This window comes from Emydura macquarii, unplaced genomic scaffold (assembly GCF_026122565.2).
Source record: "Emydura macquarii macquarii isolate MOO-44397 ecotype Brisbane River unplaced genomic scaffold, CSIRO-AGI_Emac_v2 contig_691, whole genome shotgun sequence".
In the NCBI taxonomy this organism is placed as follows: Eukaryota; Metazoa; Chordata; order Testudines; family Chelidae; genus Emydura; species Emydura macquarii.
In genome coordinates, this window is record NW_027130828.1 from 17,709,233 (window position 1) to 17,734,079 (window position 24,847).

Genomic DNA, 24,847 nt, shown 5'->3' on the forward strand with positions numbered 1-24,847 from the left:
ATTCATTTTCATTCACACTTGGTGGATTTATGTTTTTTCTTTATGAACCATTTTCTTGTTTCAGATCACTACTTGCACTTCATTGGCCCACCACCACTCCTACTCTTTCCCTTGGTTTTCCCCTCTTCATGAGCCATAAACCTCTGCCACCATCGCGATCCACATTCATTTGAGGTAGTTCTGTTCCTCTTGAACTGATGCCAGAGCTATTTCTGAACACTTATCCTGTGCTGCTTGCACAAACTTCTCTGCTGAACGTCCCCTTAACTTTCTGCACTTTAACTTTGTTTCTTTTGGGCAAAGTTCTACTCTACATAGAAAATACTAGAAAGCACAGAAATGCATCTAGTCTCCTGTGCACACTATAATCTGCGCATAAAGGAGGCAGCAATGCCAATTCAAAGGAGAATGCGTGTCTTTGCCTTTCGGGTGTCAATTAAAAGTGGCATAAAATAAGCTCTTCCTACAATTGCAGAGGGAAAGAGACCCACCTACAGATGGGGGCTGATACTAATCCAGAGCATTATTAATGTCTTTGAGAATTTGAGGCACGAAAGAAGCAGAAAGCCATATTTTTATTCACTTTGTTGGTAGGAAAGAGGAAACCACTTTACACACAGCATGTCACAGTCTTGCAGCTTGAGCTGTGTTGAAAGCCAGCATCTGACTCCACCTTTCTCCCCCCCCTGAAGGCTGAAACTAACTTTCACGTACCATCTCTGGGCTTGCTGCTCCACAGGTTCCTCTTTTGTTCAGCAGAAGCAGGAGAAGGAGCCTGATGTCTTGGCGTGAGCTTCTTCCCCCTTCCCTGGTGATTTTAGCTGGGCTGATTGGGATCCTGTTGCTTTGTATCACCACGAAAGATGTGCAGAACCCTCCCAGGTGCAAGGTAAGGAATGGCTATCACAGAGGTGGGGTTAGCCTGGCATGAGGTGTGCCAGGGTTAATATTGACATCAGCGAGCACAGAATATTTCATACATCACGGTCTAATCAGGTCACCCTGTTCAAGGGAGCCTGTCTTTTTACTTTGGGATTATTGCATCTGTTGTACCACTGTCTCCAAATCATTAACAACTGCCTCGTTTTATGCTGTGCAACACGCTGTACTCTGAAGTAAATTAACTCAGTAGCAAACTTCAAGGAGTGCTGGCCCTCCCTCTTCAAAGGACCACAAGCACAAAGCTCGCTCTCTGGCATGACTCCTTGCAGCTGCGACAAGGACTAATATCAGCAAACTTCCTTTTTGTACAGTATCTTTACTGCTAAGACGTTCCAGGGTGCCGTCCAGCCCAGCGAGGGCCTGTGTCACCACTGCCCTGCTACCTGGGGTGCCTCACGATGCTTTGCTGCTGTGGCTTCCAACCTGGGATCCTCACAAACAGCCTGCAGGTCACACCCTGAATGTCTGTGTAGAGCCAGAGCCCCGTCCAGCAACTCTGACCCTAGCAGCCTGTCAGGAGACACCAGCCACACACTGGCTTCAAGAAACCTTGGTTACCCCTTGCAGCGTGACCCCAACACGCTCCCAGTCCCTGATTTCCCCCCAAAATGTGTGTTCTGCCCTCTCCTGGACCGTCCAGATATAATTAGGTCCAATGCCCCTCTAAGAGGATCAATATACAATAGTTTGCTACCCTAAATGGAGTTACCCACACAGTTCACAACACTGGATTAGTTTTGATTAAAGAATAAAACAAGTTTATTTAATTGTAAGCAAGCTCTGTGTATCTGAATGGCCCTCCCCTACTCAGCCAACTGAAAGGGGGTGGCACTTTATTTACATAATGAAATGTTGTCCTCCTATGGTATGAACAAAAGCAGCAGAACTGTGTTTAGCCTGTTCTGATGAAAGATTCACTCTCATCTAAACAGAACTCAACAAAGGGGGCGTTCGGATGTTAGCGCACTGTAAGAGCAATCAGGGCAGGGTTGGGGGTCTTCCTGCTGAGACTGTAACAGCCCAGATTAAAGTCTGTCTTCAGGGGATGGATTGACTATCTCCTCCCACTGTTAAAAGGTAGAATTAATTATTCCTCTTGGAGTCTTTTGTTTTCTTAAATAGCAGGGACAGTGCTCCGGTGTCAGCAGAGGGTTTGCCCCATGAACTGAGAGCTGGAAACTGAAACTTGCTGAAAGCTGAAACTCACTAGAGCTGGGAAACCACCAGAGATTGACAGCCAGCAGAGGAGGCCCGCAGGTGGCGGGAGCCAACAGAGGAGGCCAGTTGAGGCCCATGTCTGGCAGGCAGCGGGAGCCAGCAGAGGGGATCCGCAGGTGGTAGGAGCCAGTGTTTTCCCAAACCAGTGCTGTGCTACTTCCTTCCTTTTAGTAAAAGGTTTACTTTCTACACTCAGACTCTGTGCCTGTGAGAGGGGAAGTGTTGCCTTTTGGGGGTGCCCAGGGGATAGTGTGTGAATTCCCAGGTGACTGGGTGAGGGCTCGAGCCGGTTTGGTGCTGTATCATTGAGAGGAACCCCTAGATAGAGAACCCGGCCCTTGCTGCTGCCGGCTCTGTCTGGCAGAAGGGTTGCATAATTACAAGGAGATAGGTTTTAACTGAGTACAAGTATAAGACATTAAAGTCAGAAATGGCTGTCAGAAAAATGAAGATAAAACGCTTCCTGGTACTAAACTTAGCAAACTAGGCTTGGTTCAAGACGTTTACAGTAACATTGAGAACCAAACTCTCAGGCCAGGATCCTCTCTCAAAGTCCAAAGGCTGTTTCTTTTGTCATCTTAGGTGAAAAGAAGAGATATGGCTAGGGAGAGACAACTTGAGGTGTTTTTGCGACTCACTATTATAGTTCAGGCCCCTTTGGAAATGCATTTTCCTGAAGGTTACCCCTAGATAAAGTTCATTCCTGCTGCGAGGTTGGAGTCAAGGAGTCTGGTGGTGAAAAAGATTCCACACTGTTGTTTGCTATGATACAGATCTGTTCATTCCTTGACAAAGAATGACCACTTAATAGGTGATGGCCCATCAGCTTTGATGACACCTAGCTAGAAGTGTCAGCTTTGTCCTCCATCCTTGAGAAACAGATTTATCCAGACTTGTCTGGTAAACACATTTCAGATCTAATTGCAGCTTATGGTTGTAACTTTATATATACTGTTACTGCACACATTTCATCATGATATTATTGACCAGTGAGTTGTTAGTTTTCAGATGATATTTTACAAGACATATTCTGTACAAAGATTATTACAATGGTGTATAGGGTGTGAATGCAGGCGTGCATTTGGTCAGGACTGCTAACAGCTTGGGCTCTCCCTATAACAGCATTAGAAGGCCAGGTACAGGTACCATGCTCCAGTGACCTCTAATCTGATATATGATATATATGATATATTTGCATCGGATATGAAAATACTTTGCATTAGATCCATCCTTGGTTGTAGCCAAGAGCAAAGCCATCTAAATAGTGCAAAAGTGTTTGTGAGCATTCATTCGAACACCCCAACAGCTGTTTGGTTTGACCATGATCATGAGCTCTTGCAGTAAGGACCTCTGCAACCGAGGGCCCTACACCTTCCTATTCCAAGAACTTCAACCTTGCTCGCAACAGCCGTAGCATTCCCATTGAATGCAACTGTCTCAGTGGATGGCAAACAGGAAGGTGGGGTTTTTTTCAGGTCATCTAGTCTTTGCTCAAAAGGCAGGATTTGAAAAATCCACTTATCCATGAAAAGTAGGAAGCTTTTTCCAGACAAGTGCTGTCAACTTTTGGAGAATCAATGTTCTCATTGCAGCATGATCCAAACCTGGTTTACTTCAGTGTGACATCGGCCAGGTCATTAACGTATTGCAACCACTTGAGGAAGATGGCAGCCAAAGTCAGCCCTCGGCACAATCTGCTCAGAAAACTGGCCAGTTTAACCTGGGCTGCAAGTGCCTGGATGCTTAGAACATCAGCTCTTGCTCTCTGCTATTCAATGGCAGAATGCTGTGCTCTGTCTGGTATCGCTTCTCTCACATGAAGCTGGTTGATGTAGAGTTTAACAAAGCTTATGCGGATTGTTACTGGGACTTTATTGGCAACTCCATTGCTATGGCTACTGATACTTAATAACATAGCACTGCCCCACATTCACGGTGAGAAAGCCTCTGTCACATTGCTGGCCAAGACCTGTGAAAATAGCGACCTGCCATGGTATGCAGACCTCTTCAGCCACCCACCCTTCTAGACACTCTTTTCGGTCATTCATGCCACCACAGGACATGACGGTGAAATCTGTTTGGCACAACAAGTGGTCAGCAATGACAGTCATTAATCACTCTCTTGTCACTTACCCAACCATCTGCCCACTGAGTTTTGATCTGCCAAGGCACCTGTGGTCATCTCTGAACAGGTTTCGAATAAGGCAAGTATGCCGCCAATCTCTTTAAATGGGGTTTTTCTAATGACCCGCAATGCAGCTGCCGTCAACTTCAGACTGTCGCATATCATTATCCAGTGCCCACTGACTTATTTTGATGGTGGGCTACTGGCTCTCCACCTGGCTGCTGATGGCGCCATTAAATGGTTGGGTACATTGCATGTACACTGATGATGATGATTGTTCTCATTTTAAAAAAAAGGTTTCTAGCCATTATGTTTGTAAAGATGAGCCTATAAATGTGAATGGAGTGTAACTGAGGAAGCAAAGCCTGCCTGAGTCTGCAGCAGGACAACTCCAGTTTCTCTGTTGCTGCTGAGAGCTTTCCCAGGTTTCAATGAAGGAAAACTGACCACTCCTCAGTTTTCACTGTTGCTATTTAGAACCTTGCAGGTACCTGTGAAACTGATCAGAATCAGGTCAGTTTCATTCTGCTGATGCTTGGGGTAGCTCTGGCCAGGGCAGTGAGGCTGAAACTATTTACAGGGCGGAGGTTGATTCAAAAATAAAGATTAAGGTTGGGAAAGAGAGAAAGCAAAGGCAGGGGTAGATTAACAGTAATTCTCCCTGCCCCAGCCCCCGCCCCCACACTCCCTCATAGCTATCAACAGGCACCAAGTGGGAAACAGACAAAACTCCTTCTAGTGCCCAGAAGAGAGGGGGATGGCTTAATAGTGATCAGATATTTGCTCCCCAGAGACAGATACGAAAGAGCCCTGAGCAAATCAGCACCTGACAGGAATTCCAGCACCAGCCCCTTTCCCAGCAGCTGGTGGAGGAGAGAGCTGGCTTCACCCATGTACTTTGCCTTGGAACAGTATCTCTTGTCATGGCATTTAGCTAGTGGGTTTAGTCCTCTGGCTAGTAGATGTCTGGTAGGTGTGAACGAATGGGGCTGAAGGATGGACGTGTGGACTGGCGAGAGCATGTGTTCAGCTATTAGCAGTTTAGTTACAGCAAGCCCTTGTATTGCTTGGGAGCTAGCTAGTAGCTGCTGCTCTGGGCAGTTATTATCATGTGAAAGTGGGGTATACACGCTGTCACAAACTTGTGGACGCCTAGGAGTGCCTACCTGTCACTTGGCTACTCAGTGTGACCTCAGAACGTCACCATGACAGCAGGGGATGGAGTGATGCCCTGCCCTTTGACAATGACCCCTTAGCAGCACAGGGCTTCTGGCTAGAGCTGGTCGAGAACTTTTTCGTAAAACGTTTTGTTGAAAAATACCGATTCGTGAAAACCGAAACCTTTCATGGGAAAGGACAAGATCCAATGAAACTTTTGTGGAGAAAGTTTCTCAGGTCCAGGATGGGAGGGAGTCCTCCCATTATAGCCAATAACATGGTGGGAAGGCCACTCACCTGGAATATGGGAGACCTCTGAGTCTTCTACATCCCAGGAAATGCCCTCCCCATCAGGCTATTGACTAGTCTAGGATGGGTCTCTCTTGCTGGTTTTTCATGCCAATCCCCAAAAGTCTTGGTTTCAGCCCAAGGTGGTATGGGAAATCTTTTGAAAGCCCAAATCTATTTATGACATGTAGTTAAGCAGTCTTCATGCCCTCAAGTAGGGGGAATGCAATAAAATAATGAAACAGTCTTGTGTAACTTTTACCGGCTGACTTTCGCTATTATAACTGTGAGAGCACTGATTGGAATTATACTTAGCACTTCTACACATCTGTCATCCTAAGCCTTTTACAAATGCTCACTAACAGCTTTATAATTAGGGCTGGGGAAACTATTCACAGCAGATATTTTGTGTCAAATTTAGCCCTTCATTCTGTTTGTGACTTGTCTGCAAATAGATTGCCATTTCCATGAATCTGTTCATTCAAAAATTATCCAGGGCCTAGTTCTGATTTACACAAAGGCCGATCTACACAGCTCTGGCAGTGTAAATGCAGATCTTAAAGTAATTGTAAATCTATCTCACTTTAACGACTCAAGCAGTGTAGAATGGCTTTAGTGTAAATGAGAGTCAGGCCCTCAGTGAATATTATATGCAAACAGAATTGAGCCTGTGGCTTGCTGGAAAACTGTTTAGTGACTATTACTCTGAGCATTCAGAATTCACATTTTAGACTTTGAAGCTGGGATGTTTCAAAGGGGCCTAAAGGATTTAGGCACCCAATTTATCTCCACTTTCAATAGGAACTTGGTGTTCAAATCCTGTTTCAAATTTTGAATAAATGGCCAGGAATTTTCTTGCAGTACTCACCAAGTTTTAATTATAACCATAAAGCACTGTGCACAGCTCAGCCCTCCTTAGTGAGTAACCCTACAGTAACAAACCAAAGTGCATATTTGATAGAGGTGAAAACATTCCCGCTAAGGAAGCTTGAAGTAGATCTTATTTTTATGCTTTTATGGGATTATTACAAACTTCTGAAGGGAGAAAAGGGCCTGAAAACTACTTTGATGGTGACATTTTCCTTGGACAATTGATGCATTTGGCAAACAACACCTAATAGACACTCCCTCAGAGTGCTTATAAAACACACATTTCTTCATGTGTGGAGCTCTCCACTTGCTGCCCGCTCTCGTGATTTTATCTGCTCTCTGCTATTTGGCAGGGTTTTTTTTAAGCCCTATCTGCTGGAATCATGTGAACACGTGAGCATCTCAGTTTTCATTAAAAATAAAGATACGTTTCTAGCCTTCCTGTTGTAAAGAAAAGCCTGAAAATGTGACCTGAGTGAAACTGAAGGGCCTTGAAACCAGAATGAAAACAACCCCACGTGTTATTTTGTAATATCTCATGATTTAAGCCATACTCTTGGATTTTTTGCAGCCTGAGTCCTGATTCTGAAATGGTTGTATAACACCAACACCTCTGGGTGGGTTGTTGGCAGCAGAGATTGAAACTGGGACCTCTAGATCTTAAAGCCTTTACTGTCCGAGCTAAAAGTCCTGTCTTTGTTAGCTAGCCCTGACGCAGGCTCATCAACTCACATACTAGAAGGGGGCAGAGGGCCACGCCAAGTGGGCATGGTCTACACTTGTATAACAGGGTAGGAAGGTGCTGAGATAATATTATGAATAATGAATATGCTCTTGTGCTGCTGCTCCTCAGGTTTCTGCTCTGCTGAAGCACGGGCCAGTCTGTTCAGGACTTTAAAAATATACTGCAGAGTTAAACCTCAGAGACAGAATGCCATGCGACTTCTTAAGGAGCAATGCCGAAGGTCTAGAACACACAGCAAATGCACCTTAGCCTTATATTATTCAGCCACGCAAAGTCCACAGGTTGCCGCCAGCTCCTCCTAGAGGACCCTGCCCCCACTGAGCTCTGATTAGTTCTGCTGTCAGGCGCTGGATGTATGAAACCTGCAAGACTGCTTGCCCTCAGTGGAAACCCTCAGCACAGGCTGCAGAAACAGCTACTGAGCCTATCTAGTAACTGCCACACCCTACTCTTGGCTGTTTCTGGGTTCTTCTAAGTTGCACAGGTCTGTTCTCTGCATGTGTGCAGACACAGAGAATTCAGCTAAAATCCACGCCTCCTTCCCATGGCTCCTTCTCCCTTTCTTTGTACTTAAAATCAAATGCTGCAGTCTATCCATATGAGTGTCATGTTCTGGGGTGCAATCCAGACTAGTCAGGGGTTGTGTCACCACCTAGCTGGTAACAATGGGTGCTTCAATGCCCTGCTGCTGTGGCTCACAGCCTGGATGCCAGCAGCCAGCAGATAAGCACACCGGTCACACCCGGAGTGTCTGTGCACTGTACATCCCTGGATCAGGAACGCAGACTCTGGCAGAAGAGCCCCACCCTGCTTCCACCAACCAAGTGCTGGGTGACCCCAACACACTCCCAGACCTGAATTTCACCAAAACCGTGTGTTCTGAAGTGGCCAGCCCTCTCCTGGATCACTCAGAGAAATAATAAGGTTAGTTGCGTCTTTAAAGAGACAAAAGTGAATTACAGCCTATTAACTTAACTGGGGTAAATACGCCCGTCCCTTCAAACACAGCACTGAGCCGGTTTATAGTTAAAATAAAAACCCAAATTGATTAACAATAGGACATTGATTAGTTTTGTTTTCTAATATGTTGATAGACCTTTATTGTCTCTGCCTTGTGACGGAGTTGGTCAGAGAAGTAAACACATTCCTTTGCCAAGGGCAGACCTGTGTTGTGTAGTAACTCCCCCTGATGTGCCTGGCCTAAACACCTTTTAGTCATAATTCCAGCATATATCCACAACTCTTAATACACAGCCCATACATACATCATGAAGACTATTCATGGTCAGTGAGTTATTCGTTTTCCAGTGATTTCTTACATCCCACCTATTAGATACAGATTATGCCATCTGTGAGTTGGAGTACACTGAACTGATCAGAACAGCTGAAACTCATGACCTGGCACCGGTGAGCACTGGGGATGCTCTCAGGGACACGACAAGTTACAAGGCCAAGGAGCCCCACAATAACAAACCAGTGTGCAAATACCTGTCTTCAGAGGTGTATTGATTTATGACCGTTGTGTTGTTTTTCAGTATGGCATCGTGCTGGATGCTGGCCCATCCCACACTGCCCTATTCATATACCAGTGGTCGGCCAGCAAAGAGAACAATACCGGGGTGATCAGTGAACATAGCTCCTGCACTGTGCAAGGTAAGACGGCTGTCTGCTGCTAATGCATGGACACGTGCCTTTGGTGGCATTTCGTTGCATAGTCGTTTCCCCCCACATACCCTTTTCCTAACTCTGCACAGAAGAATTACTATGAGATGCAAATAAATCCCCATCAAACTAAAGACCCAGGAAGCTGTTTCTGCTCTGTCTTATGACTGAAACATCTGGTGGAAAATTAAGTGGAACTGCCTATTCCATGAAATGGCACTGGCTGAAGCATATGAGAGGCCAGTGTGTCTTGGTAGGAGTGGCATTGATTGTGTTTATGGCATTGTCTCTTCACTGGTAACAGGATCTGGTGTCAGTGGTACTGTGTGTCGGCTGTTATGGGAACAATAGATATTGGGTTTGAGAACAATTCAGTAGCTCACGCTGTGCTGCAACCACTCTAAGGGGCTCTGTATCCATGGGAAGTGGCTTGCAGGATCTGTGCCTGATTTCGCAAGCTCCTCAGGTCTACAGAGAAAGATCAGGATGCTGCTGATACCGGCAACCATGCTGCCAGATTTTTCTGAGTCGCCTCACAGATAGATAGATCGCTTTTCAGCCAAGGATATCAAAACACTTTGCAAAAATTTTTGCCCCCACTTTACAGATGGGGAAACTGAGGCACACAGCGAGGTAGGGACCTGCTGAAGATGTCACAGTGAGTCAGCAACAGAGCTGCGTAGTAAATCTCCAGCCTGTGCACTTCACATTAGCACGTTTTGACAATAGTTGAGACGAGATTAACTGTTGTGGAACTCCTAGACCTACTGAAAACTATTAGTTCTTGTATCCGCTTTTGGCAAGATTGCATCTTTCATGTACAGCAAAATCAGGTTTCTAGCCCTTTTCACTGCAAAGAAGACTTTTTGGTGTCATCTTAACCGAGCCCTGCAGAAAACTGCCTCTAGCTAAAACATGGCAGCAACCAAGGTGTGAAAGTCCACTTCCTTCACACTTGATTTGACAAAGGAGGTGTGAGCTCTGTTTCCATCCCATCTCACTTATTCTCTATAAAGTGTGAAATCTGTCAATATCACAAGTACAACTATGTTCTTGATAGGAGCATGGGACAATCATCTGACCCACTTACAACCAAAGCCGTTGAATTGCGTCCATACGGCAACTTTTTTCACCACACGGCTATGTGCTGGCACTGAGCTTTAGATTCTGCATCTGCTTTGTGGCTGAACCCTGTTCATCTCAGTGCATGCTGGGAAAAATCTGAACAGCTATCCCATAGTGCCTCAGCAGAGGCAGAGAAAGGAGTGCTGGGCAGACACCTTGAGGCAGCCCCATCAGCATGTGGAGCAGTGTACTCTGGGATGCCTTACCACACGAGGCAGCTGGGAAGGAGGAAGACTGGCCAAACCAGCTGTGCAGACATAGATAGGAGGTCCCATCTACACACAAACAAAGTGCTGAACCAGTTACAGGCAAATATCCACGTGCCAGCATAGGCCCTTGGCAGGGGAGAAACATGGTTATCTACAATGTTATGGAAGCCAGGTCTACTCTATAGACTTCTGCCTGCATAGACCTCAGTCAGAGGTGTGCTGAGGTGTGATCCCTGACCGACAACTGTGCTGAACCTCTAGTTTAGACGCAGCTATGCCAGAAAAATCGCTTTTACCAGTTTAGTTAGTTTTGCTCAGGGTGTGGGTGTGTGGTTTTACTTTACCGGCACAAAGCACAGCTTTACCAGGCTAGCTGCATCCATATTAGGAGTGCTCTGCCAGTCTATTCTAGTAAAGCGCTCCTAGAGTAGGCTTAGCCAGTGAGTATGAAGGACAGAAATTAGAGAGAGGCAGGCTAGTCTAGTAGTTAGGGCACCAGCCCAGGGCATGGGAGACTTGGATTGAAATCTCTACTCTGCAACAAGACAGTGATCTTGAACAAATCACTTAGCCTATCTGTGCCTTAGTTCCCCATTTGTAAAATGGAGATAATAATCCTGCTATGCCTTAGGGGCTGTTGTAAGGCGGTAAAGACTGGGAGGTGCTGCTCAGATGCTACCGCAATAGGGGAAGTACCTAAGTCATTAGATAAACTGTGTGATCTGTGAACACAAACTATGTTCAGATCCATCCATGCCACTAGCTGTTTACAAGATGGGTTAAATTTGTAATGTAGATAGACATAAAACTGACTGTGGATGGTTTTTCATATCAAATGAAGACGTTGTTTCTAACTGCTGGTTCTGCGAACTCCTCCAAGGATTTGAAAATCCATCTTCGATTCTTCTGCCTCTTACACCACTGTCTGTGGAAAACAATTCTGTAATTCAAACGATATTTAGCTGACAATTTTGTTGGTGATGTACAAGGTGGATTAGAATCCACCTTGCTCTCCCATATCTGCATTGGTTCTGGGGCTAGCAGTAGGACTGAAAACTTATGAATAAAACAAACAGATTTGATCATAGACACACAAGGGCAGCAGTAGTCACTCCATATTTGCACTGTTTCCATTTTAAGCCTGATTTTGGTCCCCCTATAAAATCTGTAAACAATGGTTGATTGGATTAAAGATTTAGTAGATTAGGCTTTAGGCCTTGATAGAATTTTTCTACCAAAGTTTAAGGGAATTGAGCAAGGGGCACCTGAATTATAATATCCTAACAGTGGAGATGTTTAATAGAGTCCAGAAAGTCTAACATTTTTGTGTGACACTCTGTAGAAAAGAGAAATTGGAAAGAATAAGATAATGTAGTTTACTGGATTCAACTTCTCAAGATCTAATGTACAGGATCTAATGTAATCTAAAGCTTAGCTGATTACATTTAAACTATGATCTGCCCAGAACTGCTTTATGCTGTTGCAAGTAGCTTTCACCCAAAGTTCTTTTTTCTGGTCCCAACTTTAACAAGTCTGTTATGAAATGATGGGAACTACACAGTAGTGCTGTGTCTGCTTGGAATTACTGATGACAACACTATATTTGTGGGGGACCTGAGTTCTGGGAAACACCCATCTGTTGAAACCTGCAAGAAAGAATTCATTAACTACCTTAAACATATATGCCTGATGAATACACGGAGGAAGCTACTAAACTGTTTATAGACTGGGACTCAGATAGGCCCTGATTCAGGAAAGCACTTAAACTCACACACAAGAACTAATAGCTTTCAGGAGGTCTATGAGTCCCACAACAGTTAGTCTTGTCTCCACTATTGTCAAATGTGCTAATAGAAAATGCATCAGGCTAGAGATTTAGTATCCCCGCCTCTGCCGCTGACTCACTGTGATAGTCATCTGACCCACTTACAACCAACGCAGTTGCATGGTGTCCACACAGCAACTTTTTTCACCACACAGCCATGTGCTGTCACTGAGCTTGATCTTTTGCATTTGCTTTGGTCCTGAACCATGGTTATCTCAGTGCAAAACTGGGAAAATCTGAAAAGTTTAACTTTAAGCACATACTTTCCTGAACTGGGGCCATACTCAGATTGACTTCAGTGGCCATACGTCAGATCCCACATGACAATCCATTGTTTTAGCTAGTACTGTATAATTCTAAAGAAGGTACACCACATTATGCTTAACAATATATTAATTGTTACACTGTTTAGGCCTGTGTGGCATTCGATAGTCATGTTAAATTAGGTGGAATATTTGTAGCTCTGGCTGTTTAATTCAAAGAAATTTTGTTATAAATATTTTAATGAAAAGAATATGAAAAAAGAAGACATTTGGCAGCAACCACAATTATCTGGTTATCTCAGCATTACCGGCCTCAAGCATTCAAAAATCAAGAGCCTGGGCCCAAAAAATCATTCCATTTTTTAAAATAACAACTTGAGTTCTTTTTATTTGTCTTCTGGTGTTGTAGCCTTTCGGAGGTCACATTTTCAAGCTTTTCTCCACAACCATGTGGGCCAAAACCTTACTTTTTCACAATGAAAGCTGAGATTACCACACAGTCACATTCCTCCAGGAGCTGGGAATTTGCGATAAAATCAGGAGAGTTGGCAGCACTGTTTGTAGCATAGACAGTGCCTCAGAGGAACAAGCACTGGGCAAGGAGCTTGTCTTCTAGCTGCTATGTAAAATGCCGTGCATGCTAATTGCTAACAAATAGCACCTATATCTGAATGGAAGTTGGGGTTTGAACAAGGAGTTGAGCTCAGCAGGAGAAGATGCTTTTTCTCTTGAGGTCCTAGAACAGAACAAGCATCTTGAGTGTTTAAGATAAACTATGCAAGTGGCCACAGTCTGGGAAGTGGACACATTGGCTGTTCTGAAAAAAATCTAATTGAAGAGCCCCAGGAATCTTCCTTTTGCACTGTCATGGTGCATGCATTGACCACTTCCTACAGCCTCCTAGACAAAGACTTCCGGTGCAACTGCTGATAGCAACCATAATGACAGTGCAGAAACTTCCCTATGAACATGAGGAAGGAATCTGACAGTCAGCCTCAGCTCAGTCTGCTGCATGCTTTCCCACTTGTCTCTCTCAGATCTCTGATGTGTGTCATTTATGGCTGATATACGTAGTTTATGGCTGATAAACATTGTTTGGCAGATTTGCATCTGTTAGTTTAATTCGGTGCATTGTGTTGCATTTACATGCATTCACTTTTTCTCTCTCTTCACTGAAACATCATGTATTGGCCATTCCTGGAGGCAGGATTCTGGTCTGACCTTGTCAGAAACCGTGATGGGGATGGTCAGAATCAAGGTAGTTGAGCCTAGGGGTCAGAACCAGGGGTCAGACCCAGAATCAATAGTGCAAGAAGAGTTGGAGCAAGGCTGGATTGGGAGCCAGGCTGGAGCAGGACTAGAAACAGGGCTGGAAAAGGTTAAAGCTTGGGGAGTTTCTTGCCACTATCAGTCAGGCGAGAGTTCCAAGCTGTGAAATGACATTGAGCAGAATGAATGCTCTTCCGCCTGTGAGGCTTATATACAAGCCCTGAGTGTCACCAGATCAGTTCCTGGCTTGTGGATTGGCTGGAGCCTAGCACAGGTGACTCATCACCTTACAGATCTGCTGTAGTAAAGCCTAACCTCTGCACAGAACTGCTTATATCTGTAAAGGTGCATTTATCTCTGTGGCTAACGGCTTCCCCCCTCCCCCCAACTGTCGTAATATTTCTTATGTTTCTTTTGTGACCTTAGGGCCTGGAATCTCCAGCTACTCAGGATCCCCGTGGGAAGCTGGGAACAGCTTAAAGCCATGCCTGAGCCAGGCAATGAAGGAAATCCCCGTCGGACAGCATGAGCAAACTCCTATCTATTTGGGAGCCACGGCCAGCGTGAGGCTGCTGAAGTGAGTCAAGGTTTCAGTTACCCAGGTGCCGATGGCACATGTTTTATAAACTAGCCTCCCCATCTCTGCTTTATAACGTGGTTCATCCCTGACTACACTGGACAGGTAAAGCATTTTAGGTACTAAGGTGGCCTCCGTTATCTAAGCACATCACAGTCTAACTTATTGGTCCTCCCAGCGCCCCTGAGAGGGAGGGGAGTGCTGTTGTCCCCATTTCACAGATGAGGAGTGGAGGCACAGATCCACAGAGGTATTTCGGTGTCTAAGTCCCATGGATTGACTAGCTCACAGTCACACAGTCTGTGGTGGAGCAGGGATCTGGACCTGGGTCTCCCAATTTCCAGCCTAGTTCCCTAACCACTGAACCATGCTTCCTCTCTAAGACCTTACACTTTGCTTCCCCAGGGCACAACCTGTGTGTGCTCCTCTCCAGCAGTGTGACCAAGCTGGTGATCAGTGCAGTTGGTTGGTGCCGTATTATAGCTGTTATACTGTCTTACCCCCAAAATGAGCATCACAGCAGAAGTACTGAGGCTGTTCTCCCTGAGGATTGTTCTTAGGGCCTTTATCATCTAATGTGCTTCTTCCCTCTTCACCCAGCCTCACCAGTCCCACTGTCTCGGATACTCTGCTTACTGCTGTCACCTCCACGCTGAAGTTGTACCCCTTTGACTTCAAAGGGGCAGAAATTCTGTCCAGACAAAACGAGGAGGTGTTTGGCTGGATCACTGTTAACTATCTCCTGGAGAACTTCATCAAGGTAAAGGCTATAGGATTGGCTTAGGACACCTGTATGAGTTTCCGCTCCATGCCACTGGTGTGATTCCACTGACTTCAGCAGTGCCGCATCAGCATAACAGAGAGAAGACCTGCACTGGAAGAGTAAAGAGTGATAAAGTGGAGTTAGTGAAGGGACTGTTAGGGTTCTGCCAATATGGGGCTTCCAACAGTTTTCAAACAGTTCTTAAACACTGCTTAAACTCAATTACGGCCAGTCTATATTATAATAGCGTTTGGCTGGCCAGTGTGGAAGGGGTCAAACTGTTACAATCAGGCTAAAAGAATGGCTGCCCTAGCATAGGCTTCTACAGATGTGTACGTGCTGCTCTCTGCACCATAACTCACATGAAAATTTGTCCAGGATTTAAAAGAGTTTGTGAGCCGAAGCAAATCTGGCCTAAGATTCAGGGATTGTTTAAAACAAAAAAACCAAGGTGACCCTTAGTCTTGCAGCTCTTGCTCAGACAGTAACCACCACCAGCTTTCCTCATTGTTGTTCCAGACTGGTGGTCACTTGGTTCTGTTCAGTTACCTCTCAGGACTTGCTGGAGACAGTGAACAGAATTCAGATCTTTTTTGCTCCAGCAGCACAGGCCCCTAGCATTTCAGCTCAGGTAAAATCTCCTTTAGCCGTGGTAGTACTGAGGCTGTGAGCAGTTCTGACTTTACCTAGTAGAGGGCAGTGTTGTGCCGATCTCCATGCACCCTCACTTTCCAGCCAGTTCATTACAATTTATTTTGCTCTGTGCTAAGGCTGTACAGGTACAGAACCCTGCATTCCCAAACAGGCAGCGCTGGATAAGGGTATAATAGCAAACACACAAGATCCATCCCAGAAACAAAATTGCTCCAAGAATCTAAATGATTATATCAGTTCATACTCATTTGGCTGCACAGTGTGGCATCACTTAACAGCTTTGCTTGATTCAAAAATCACAATTCAGTGTAAAGACCTGAGACTCCTAGATGTCCTGTGAGGGATTAAAGGTTGTGCCCATGTTCCAGTGGGAAGCTGATTTTGCTAGATGTGCAGTAAAGCTTTGGAAAATTCCATGGGTGACTGGGTCTCATGTTAATGTGGGTACTGCCTATTGTTCTCATTATTCAAACAGATACCTCTGCCACCAATACAGAAATAGCAGCAAGAGAGAAAATCTCAGCAGAAAACTGAAGGAAGGGAAGCTGCTGATGGGGAGAAATGGCAGGGGCTGCAGAGGCAGTGGCTGGCACATCTGACAGGGGCAGGTGTAGTGTTGATTTGCCAGCTCCTTCCTATTCACTGCATCTGAGCTCAGATATTCTCAGGTGTATGGGATGTTATTTGTAAAATCTACCTCCCTGGTTCCCTTTTATCTAGTACGGCTGGACTGGACGATGGAGCCGTTCCAGGAAGAGAACAGTCGGAGTCATTACCATAGGAGGAGCCTCAACCCAGATCACTTTCAAGATCAAAGAAAGGAGCACAGCTCCTGAGAATGAGGTGACGCTACAGTTGTACGGGCAAGCACACAGGGTCTACACCCACCACTTCCAGTGCTATGGCAGGGACCAGCTCCTCAAGAGGCTGCTGTTGAAAGTCATACAAGTGAGTGTATCATACTCAGGTGCTTCATGTTTTCTTCAAAGCTGTAACGTTAAATGAATATAACTTATGGCAATGTATGTACATAGGCGGGTAATCTCAGACACCATCTTTAATGCAGGGGGTTGCTTATGAGTATACAGGCATAAGATACAAGCATTGTTTATAGTGTGCATAAAATGCATGTCTGTGGCATGAACACAGACATATAATTAGGCTTGGAAGGATTATATTTTTATCATTAAATGTCAATTTCACCGTACCCACACAAAAATATTTCCATTGATGATAATTGACATTTACGGATAGACGAAGTAAGAAAAACGCTGCTTAAGAACTTATTAAAGTTTGGTTTAAGGATATTTTCTTTGTACATCTGGATGTGATGGTGACAATTTGTATTTTTAACAGCTATAAAGCTTTAACTTTTTTGAATCTCAACACCTACTGCCATTAAATAATTACTGTCTGTCGTCCCCCCCCCCCAATTTTCTGCAACTGTGAAAGATGAAATTAAAAATAGAAAAAATGCTTAAAAATAAACATCAATATCCCCCACAAAATTATATATATATTAAAAAATTGAATTCTGCCAAGCCTATCTCTACTTCATGGCTTCTGAGCGATATGTGTACTGCATACATGGCAGTATGGACACTGTGTATCGTATGTATGAGTAACACACATACAGGCTAAGAACCAATCAATTGCATCTCCCTATGAGGAGCTGCCCTCATTTTAGGCCCAGATTTAACTCTCTCTTGCAGAGAAACCTGCTCTGCCCCATTTGTGTTACCATGGAGTGATGGGAATCAGAAATACTGGCTCTTCAGTGACCTGCTACATGGCCATGCCTGCAAAGGGCTCATCAGGAAATGAGGCTTCCAGCCCAAAATGCTAGTCCTAGGTATGGTACGACCTATTATCATAGCATCTGAGTAGCGTCTCACAATCTTTAATGGGAGGTAAGGTGGAGCTATTCTCCCTATTGTACAGATGAGGAACTGAGTCACGGGGAGACAAAGTGAAATGCCCAGGTCACACAAGATGTTTGTGGCAAAGCCACAATTGAACCCAGGTCTCCCACACCTCAAGCTAGTGGTCTAACAACTGGATGATTCTTCATTTTGAGTCAGCTTAAAGAATCAGTGTGTTGAGAGCTTCAGCATAGTAATTAACCAAATTCCCAGTGGTGTCTCCCCAGTCTCAGAAGGATGAAAAGAGTTTGGGCAGAGGGATCTCTTATCTTTAGGGTTGGACTGGACTGATTGGGATAAAATATGAACTGAACATTCATCCCAAATTCAGGTGGCCTGTTCTTGAAACTTTGATAAAAATCTGACCTTTGAAAATTCTTTAACTTCCCGGTGTGTCTGCATGTCTGCTTTGCACTGGGAAGGGGAGGGTCAGAGAAGCTGTATTTCTGGTCTGACAAGAAGGACTAGGAATCTTACAAGGGGCATGTTTGCGAAATTCCCACCCGCAAGTCCCGGTCCTACAAGGTGCCAAAACACTTGCAGTTCCCACTGAAGTCTGCGGGAGCTGAGAATATTCAGTATCATGCAAATTTAAGCCCCAACTTTGCAGAGGGTTAGATAGTTTGGATGAGCATATGAATGGCTGGGGGCTTGGTTTATGCAAAGCTTTTAAAATCCACCCTTCTCTATTATAACACTGGCATGTTGAATCCAAACTCTCCTTAGTTTCGTTGTATTTTGTTGTCATTTGAAAAGTCCTGTTCCGACTCCAGGACTGTCTTTCGCTCTCTGTACTCCTGTTTTATTCTATCCCTATAGGACCATGGCTATGTGACAAATGTGTCTAATCCCTGCTGGCCTCTCTCCTATTCCCGGGAAGTTCGGTTTGGTTCTGTGCATGCTGGGCCCTGCACTGCCAGTAGCACTGTGTTAAGAACACCTACCTCTGAAGATGTGTTTCATATAAGTGGCTCCAGCAACTCTTCTGCCTGCAGGAAACTCATAGGAAGTTTGTTCAATTCCTCCTCGTTTTGCGTCTTCTCACAGTGTTCCCCAAATGAAGTTTTCCAGCCCAATATAACTAGATTTCAGGTAAGTTCTCCATTACATTAGGGCGTGCTTTAAGCATGGTGCTCGTAAGAGATGGACGGAGCTCAACATCTAATAAATATTGAAAGCTTGACTAGTGTGTATTAGTACTCTGCCCTCTGCTTGGTGGAATTGGAATTGATCTGGGTAGCATATGTGTGCAGCGCTGCCCTCTAATGGATGGAATGAGACCTGTTCAACTGTGTGTCATAGGACCTACACTAATAACAGCAACAGATTCTTTTTTAGCTCAAATGGTAGAGATCTACTGTCAAGCCAAGAGGATCTGACTGTACCCCACTATGAGGTTCCACACAGTGGTAGCTTTCTGGTTAGTGACAGCTCTCAAGTGTCTAAGTGGGCACGGATTTAACGAACCAGACAGCCATCACGTGTGTCAGCATGGTTTACTCAGTAGACCTCTAGGCTAGAAGGCTTTCACTTCAAGTGCCACGGTGGAACATAGGCTTATGCTGTCTGAGCCTGCCATGAAGTACCAGGGGAGTGGGGTGCTGTGTTTCTGGAGGTGCTATTCTTTCTCATATTTCCTTATTGTCCAGGTGGAAGCTATAGATCCTCTGGCACTTTCTAAACATAGTGTAGGGAAAGACTTTGATGTTTTGCCCAACATCGCCTCTCTGAACCACAGGTTCTAGTGTCCAGAGTCATGTGGGAGACAGGGCTGAACAAATGACTGCCGCAGCTACTGTACTGCTGGTACCTCACTCACCTGCCTGCAACAAGTTCTTGGAAAGCTTGAGCGTGAAAGGTGCTAGATGAGACCAGACTCTCTCCTAGGCTCTGGATCTGTGTCTAGCAGCTGCAGCCACATCTTTACCATACAAGCTACAAGGGAAAGTAATTCAATGTGATAGCTGGAGGACCAGATTAACCAGTTACCCTACTCTTGGCACAGGGAGCCCCCACCGGACTCTTGGTGCATGGGGCACGTTGGAGGCATTTCAAGGCTAGCAGTGAGAGGGGCTGGGAAAATGTCCAGGATGGTTCTGCAGCCCAGTGATTCCCTGCTGCTGCAGGCCCCAGGTGGGGTCTGGTGCTGAAGACCACAAGGGCTGCCCTAGTCTGGGCTAACGGCCAGAAAAGCAGCTTCCCAGAGACATTTCTATTGTTTGCAACTTTGCTCAATAACCAGGTGTAGTGAATTCTGCTTGATCTCCTGGTGCATGTCATGGAGACACAGCTACCAAACACAGACGTATTGGGGGGAGAGTTCTGGAAACATGCATATACACTATCACGTCACTGCCTTGCTTTATTCATCCTACAAATGGGCTGAATTTTCTAATGATGATTTTTGCTGTTGTTCTAGGTGATTTCTGAAGCCCTGGACCTTGTGAAGAAAATGATGCCATCTACCGACCTGGGACAGGCAGTCGACTCATTCTGTGGGATGTCTATGGAAGAGGTGACTGAGAGCTAATCCAATTGTATGGGTGGGGATAAGTGAGGCAGGCAAAGCTTTCAGGGTTAAAACCTGTCTCAGACCTTCAGTTCTCCTTGAAAGCTCTGCCAGCAGGTGACCACAGCAAAGCAGGTCGTGGGGTTCTCTTGGGTGCTGGGTTAAAGATCTAGCCCATTTCCAGAGCCTTGTGACTTTCAAGAAATGGGATCCAGTGAATGCAAAATTAGCCCCAAACCATCTCACAACTCAGTGGGCCAGATTGTGCTATTGGTCACAGTCGGGCTGAGCAGAGTGACTCCACTGGTGCAACTGAGAAGCAAGCCCAGCTGATTTATTATTTGGCTCTTTTGTCGGATGCCCTTATCAATAGGAGCTATTCTTGTCTCCATGCATGCAGGCAGGGACTATTCTGCCTCTGTCTGTATAGCTCATGAGGCGATCACCTGTCCATACATGGTACCGTGGGGATGGGTATGATGAGCCTTTCCTTGTACGCTTCGTAAAGCATTGCACAAGCCCCTGCTCCACCTTAAGGCAGAGAGAGAGAAAGTACTAGGAGCAGACACACTCTCCAACCTTCTCGATGGCCTGGATTTGTTTCCAGCTTCTGACAACAGCTAAGTGTAACAAGTCCTGCTTGGTCTAGCCAGGCCAGGTTTCTGAAAAAGCTCAGGACCAGATTTCCAAGGGCTGAACACCCACAATCAGGGCCAGGCTTTCAGAGGAGCTCAGCACCCAACTTCTGCACAGGTTGCGCGCTTTTAAAAATCAGGCCATGATTGCCAATGCTTGAGTCCTTCTAAGAATTCTAGCCATTGTGCGTATCCTCCTGGTGGAAATGTTTCCCGCTCATTGCTAATGCCAGCAAGATGTGGCCCAAATGGTTCGGCGGTTTAGGCTGGCATGGCATGTAGGTGCCATCAAGCTTTGAATGGGATTTATCTTCAGGGGAGGCACATAGGCTGTTTTGTACTGTATGGTTGGGACGTCTCTGTGAGATCCCAGGTTATAAAAAAAAATAATCTCCCGCAAATGTCAAAATGTGTCCAGTCTACATTTGTCTATTTGTATTTTACATTTTTATCACTGCTTTGTAGTTGTTCTGTAGCTTCCTGAGTGCTCAGCATTGGACAATAAGTAAATTGTGCTGAACAAATAGGGTCCCTGACTTTGATATAATCAGTACAGTGTTATGCAGAAGAGATAAATCACCCATGGGTGCTGTGATCCAAGCCCTTCTCCCTGTGCTTCTCATTTAATCAAGTGCTCCTTCCTTTGTATTCAGGAGTAGAAAGGGGATCCTGACTGGCTCTCTGTATTTTACATACTTATATCTCCTGTTACTCTTCTTCTTTCCATTCAAAACTATCATCTCCTCTAGTTCTCTCCCACATGAAGCACTCCATTACATGAGGTCCTTCAACACAAAGGAGGCCCATGTAGATCCTTCCCTTGGGAATTCAAGAGATTTTGCTTTGAAAAGACAAATAATTTTTTTTAAGTGATTTGGATGAAGAAGGGTCACTCCCTTTTCTGACTGTGAAAGAAAAGCCTCCCACTCAGCAGGCTGCAGGAAGCATTCACTTCACAGACATAAATAAGACACTTGAGAGCATTCCTGAGCATTGCTGCAGTTCACCGCCCAGTTGCACAGAGCCACAAGGGCTGGGTTTTACCATACTAAGAGGCTTCGGAAATGCAATTAGTGAATATTTACCTGTCTAACTTCTTTTGCAAATGCCATTAGCTGAGCAAGAGATCCCAGATGAGACCAGACAGACTCGCTGATCACTGCTATGTATCCACATTCATCTACCATCTAAGTACAAGGGGATACTTGTTTGACTTGGACAGCTCTGGCCAGATTACATTCCAGGAGAAGGTCAGTAATATAGTATGTGATGCTTTAGATAATAGATATCTCTTTGGTGAGGTAAATAAAAGTACCTGGGAGGGGTATGTCCTCTCCCATGACTATTTTTTGTGATAACTTACACAGATGCTGGCATTTCTGGCTGGCAGCAGTTCCTCTCAAGGAAAAGTGATGGGGAAAAATAGTTTGGATAAAACAAAAAATGGATCCCAAACAGTCAGAACCTGAGCTATGCGGCTATACCCCAGTGCTATATTTTAATAAAATAAAGTCACTAGTTTGACAAGCAGGACCATCGACTAACCCACAGAAAGATGATACTCTCTGTCAGTCACTGTTGCAAAATGTGACAGACATCATGAATGAATGGGTCAAAATTCCAACCCTGGCATCGAGCAATTAGTCATCTGTTGGAATGCAGTGTGATGTAGGGCAGAGGACACCATTCCAGGTGGTAGATCAGGGAAGGTGGCCTGAAGATAATTTAAAACAAAGAGCAGAAGGACAACTTTGTGGTTTTCTGAGTTGAAAGATGGGCCTGAGACCAAAAAAAATCCTAATCCGTTTCTGGTTATTGAATGCTTTGCAAAGCTTGGGAGTGTTCACATCTAGAGAGCTAGCATGATCTGTCACAGAGCCTGGGGCCAGCTGTGAAATTTGGGTTCAGATTCTGAATTCTCTAGAGGAGAGGGGAGATTGGTTAGACACATCTTTAAAAAAAAGTCACACCTCTGCCCTTCCTGCCTTTGGCCAGGACTGGAAGCAGAAGTGTCTTGGAGGAACTAGTAACCTCTTGAGAAAGCCTGGTCTCTTGAGACTTCTAACCCAATTCTGAGATCAAAGAAACTGGGATAAAATGAACTAAGCTTTGGGTCTGGACATTAAGATGTCTGTCTGAAATTCCAGACTTGACCGTCACCTGTCACTAGTCCTTTGCCATGGACCCACACTTCCTCTGCTGTTTTGTTTCACTAGGTTGGTAACACATCACCTGGCTGGGCTCTTGGGTACATGCTGAATCTGACGAATACCATCCCAGAGGATAAGCTGAGATTCCTGAAAGGGATCGAATATGGGGTCTGGCCCTTGCTCTTCATCCTCTTTGTCTTGCTGCTCACTGGCTCTTTCGCACGCATCGCCTATCGTGTGATGGCGAAGGACAACAGGCAGGATGGCATCTTAGAAGAACTCTGACTGTTTTTCCAGGGGTTGTCAGCTCTCAGCAGAGGGCAGTTACAGGATAAAGAGAGTGTCTGGCCAGAAGAGACAAAAGATTCTCCTGTGAGACTTCTGAGATTTAACGGGTGCTTTCCACCTGCTGCTAGACTGCAGCATTGTAGAGATAGCGGACCTTGTTTTGCAGTATATCGGGGATTCCAGCTAGCTGGCAAGCTGGGCTCATTCCATTTGCTAGTAGACTGCAGCATTTTAAATTGTGCTGTTTTTGCTTTGCTTTTTATTGTGAGTATAGAATGTTACATTCTGTTTCATGGTCAAGATTCTGCCTCTGCTCAGCAGAAGTTCCAGCCCTGTCCAACATCATCCAGATCAGGCGGCCATTTTTCAAAATTTGAGAGAGACAAGGTGGGTGAGGTAGCATCTTCTATTGAACCAACTTCTGTTGGTGAGAGAGACAAGCCCGCATGCTACACAGAGCTCTTCTTTCAGGAGGAAGAGACCTGAAGAAGAGCTTTGTGCAGCTCAGAAGCATGCCCCTTTCAGTAATTGAAGGCAATAAAAGATATTCCTTCACTCATGTCTCTCATATTCTGGAACCAATACAGCTACAACAACACTGCAAAGAACATTTTTAAAAATCCTTGAACTTTAAAACACCCTTTGTCTGGCACTCCCCCTGTGCTGAGTTCCACAATGTTTCATTGTTCATTGTCTGTCCTAACAGACAAACACTGCAATCATATTCCAGCACAGGTTACGTCCATCCATACCCTATCTCCAGCCATTGTGAACAAAGATAGGTTTCCTTTGGTAATCTTGGCAGATTAATATTTATATGAGTCTCTTTGTGCCTTTCTCCCTTTCTGTCCAACTAAATCTATTTTTGTCCTCCAGTATTAAGTGGAAAGAAAGGAACTTGGGTAGCAGCCAATGCTCTTACTGCCATAACAAGACTCTTAAGGCTATTAACAATAAAACAAACAACCCTGAAAGCACAATCCATGCCAATAACATTAGTGTGATCATCCCTGAGGGAGCAGAGCCAGGTAATTTAAGAACACTGAAGGGCTGGGTGTCACTGTGACGTTCCCCCACTGCAATCTGGACTGGTGTGTAGCTGTGTCACCCCAATTCCTCACTCCTGGGCCCCGACTTACCCGGCTTTGCTGTGTGAACCACCCACTCCTGGATCAGCCCACGCCCAGCCTCCTGTGAGTAACTGGTCCCTGACCTAGTGAAAGAGTGCTTCTGACCAGCCACTCATGGGATAGGCAAACACCCCCACTCCCGGGAACTGCTGTCTTGCAGTACACTGCACCCTGCAAGCTCATTTACATTTGTCCGTTAATTTATCAAAGAAATTGGTATGCACCAGCTCTGTCAGTCCAAGTGAGGTCTCTGCACACGCTCAATCCACGTGCACTGTTTTAGATCAGACAAACAAATAAGTGTGTTGATTATAGTAATATTTTAAGTGAATCTAAGTCAGATTATTAATAAGTCAAGGAGTTAATCACAATTAACTAAAAGATAACTCATATCCTAAACTAGAATTAATATTCCAGTCTCTTTCAATCTATGACGTTAGCTTACCACACAGACTGATTGCGCTGTGTCTTGCAACCAGACCCCCCCTCCCTGTGAGTAGGTGCCAGTCTTTGATGTTGC

General features: G+C 45.0%; 1 protein-coding gene across 1 annotated transcript; it reads left to right on the top strand.

Annotated features, from left to right (window-relative positions):
• The first annotated feature begins 778 nt into the window (after positions 1-778).
• LOC137148947 (ectonucleoside triphosphate diphosphohydrolase 2-like) lies at positions 779-24,481 on the top strand. Its single transcript, XM_067542182.1, has 9 exons — positions 779-889; positions 8,882-8,999; positions 14,126-14,276; positions 14,877-15,036; positions 16,414-16,641; positions 18,435-18,707; positions 20,035-20,130; positions 21,875-22,009; positions 22,976-24,481. Exons 1-9 carry the CDS (start codon positions 779-781, stop codon positions 23,192-23,194), a joined length of 1,491 nt encoding a protein of 496 aa, XP_067398283.1. The 3' UTR covers positions 23,195-24,481.
• Positions 24,482-24,847: the final 366 nt, after the last annotated feature.

Excerpts from the sequence above, each read along its gene's own strand:
- LOC137148947 (XM_067542182.1), top strand. The coding sequence starts at position 779 with ATGTCTTGGCGTGAGCTTCTTCCCCCTTCCCTGGTGATTTTAGCTGGG. Across the intron at positions 20,131-21,874 it reads GTGGGATGTCTATGGAAGAG|CTGAGCAAGAGATCCCAGAT; the intron begins GTGACTGAGAGC and ends AAATGCCATTAG. Across the intron at positions 22,010-22,975 it reads AGATTACATTCCAGGAGAAG|GTTGGTAACACATCACCTGG; the intron begins GTCAGTAATATA and ends TTGTTTCACTAG.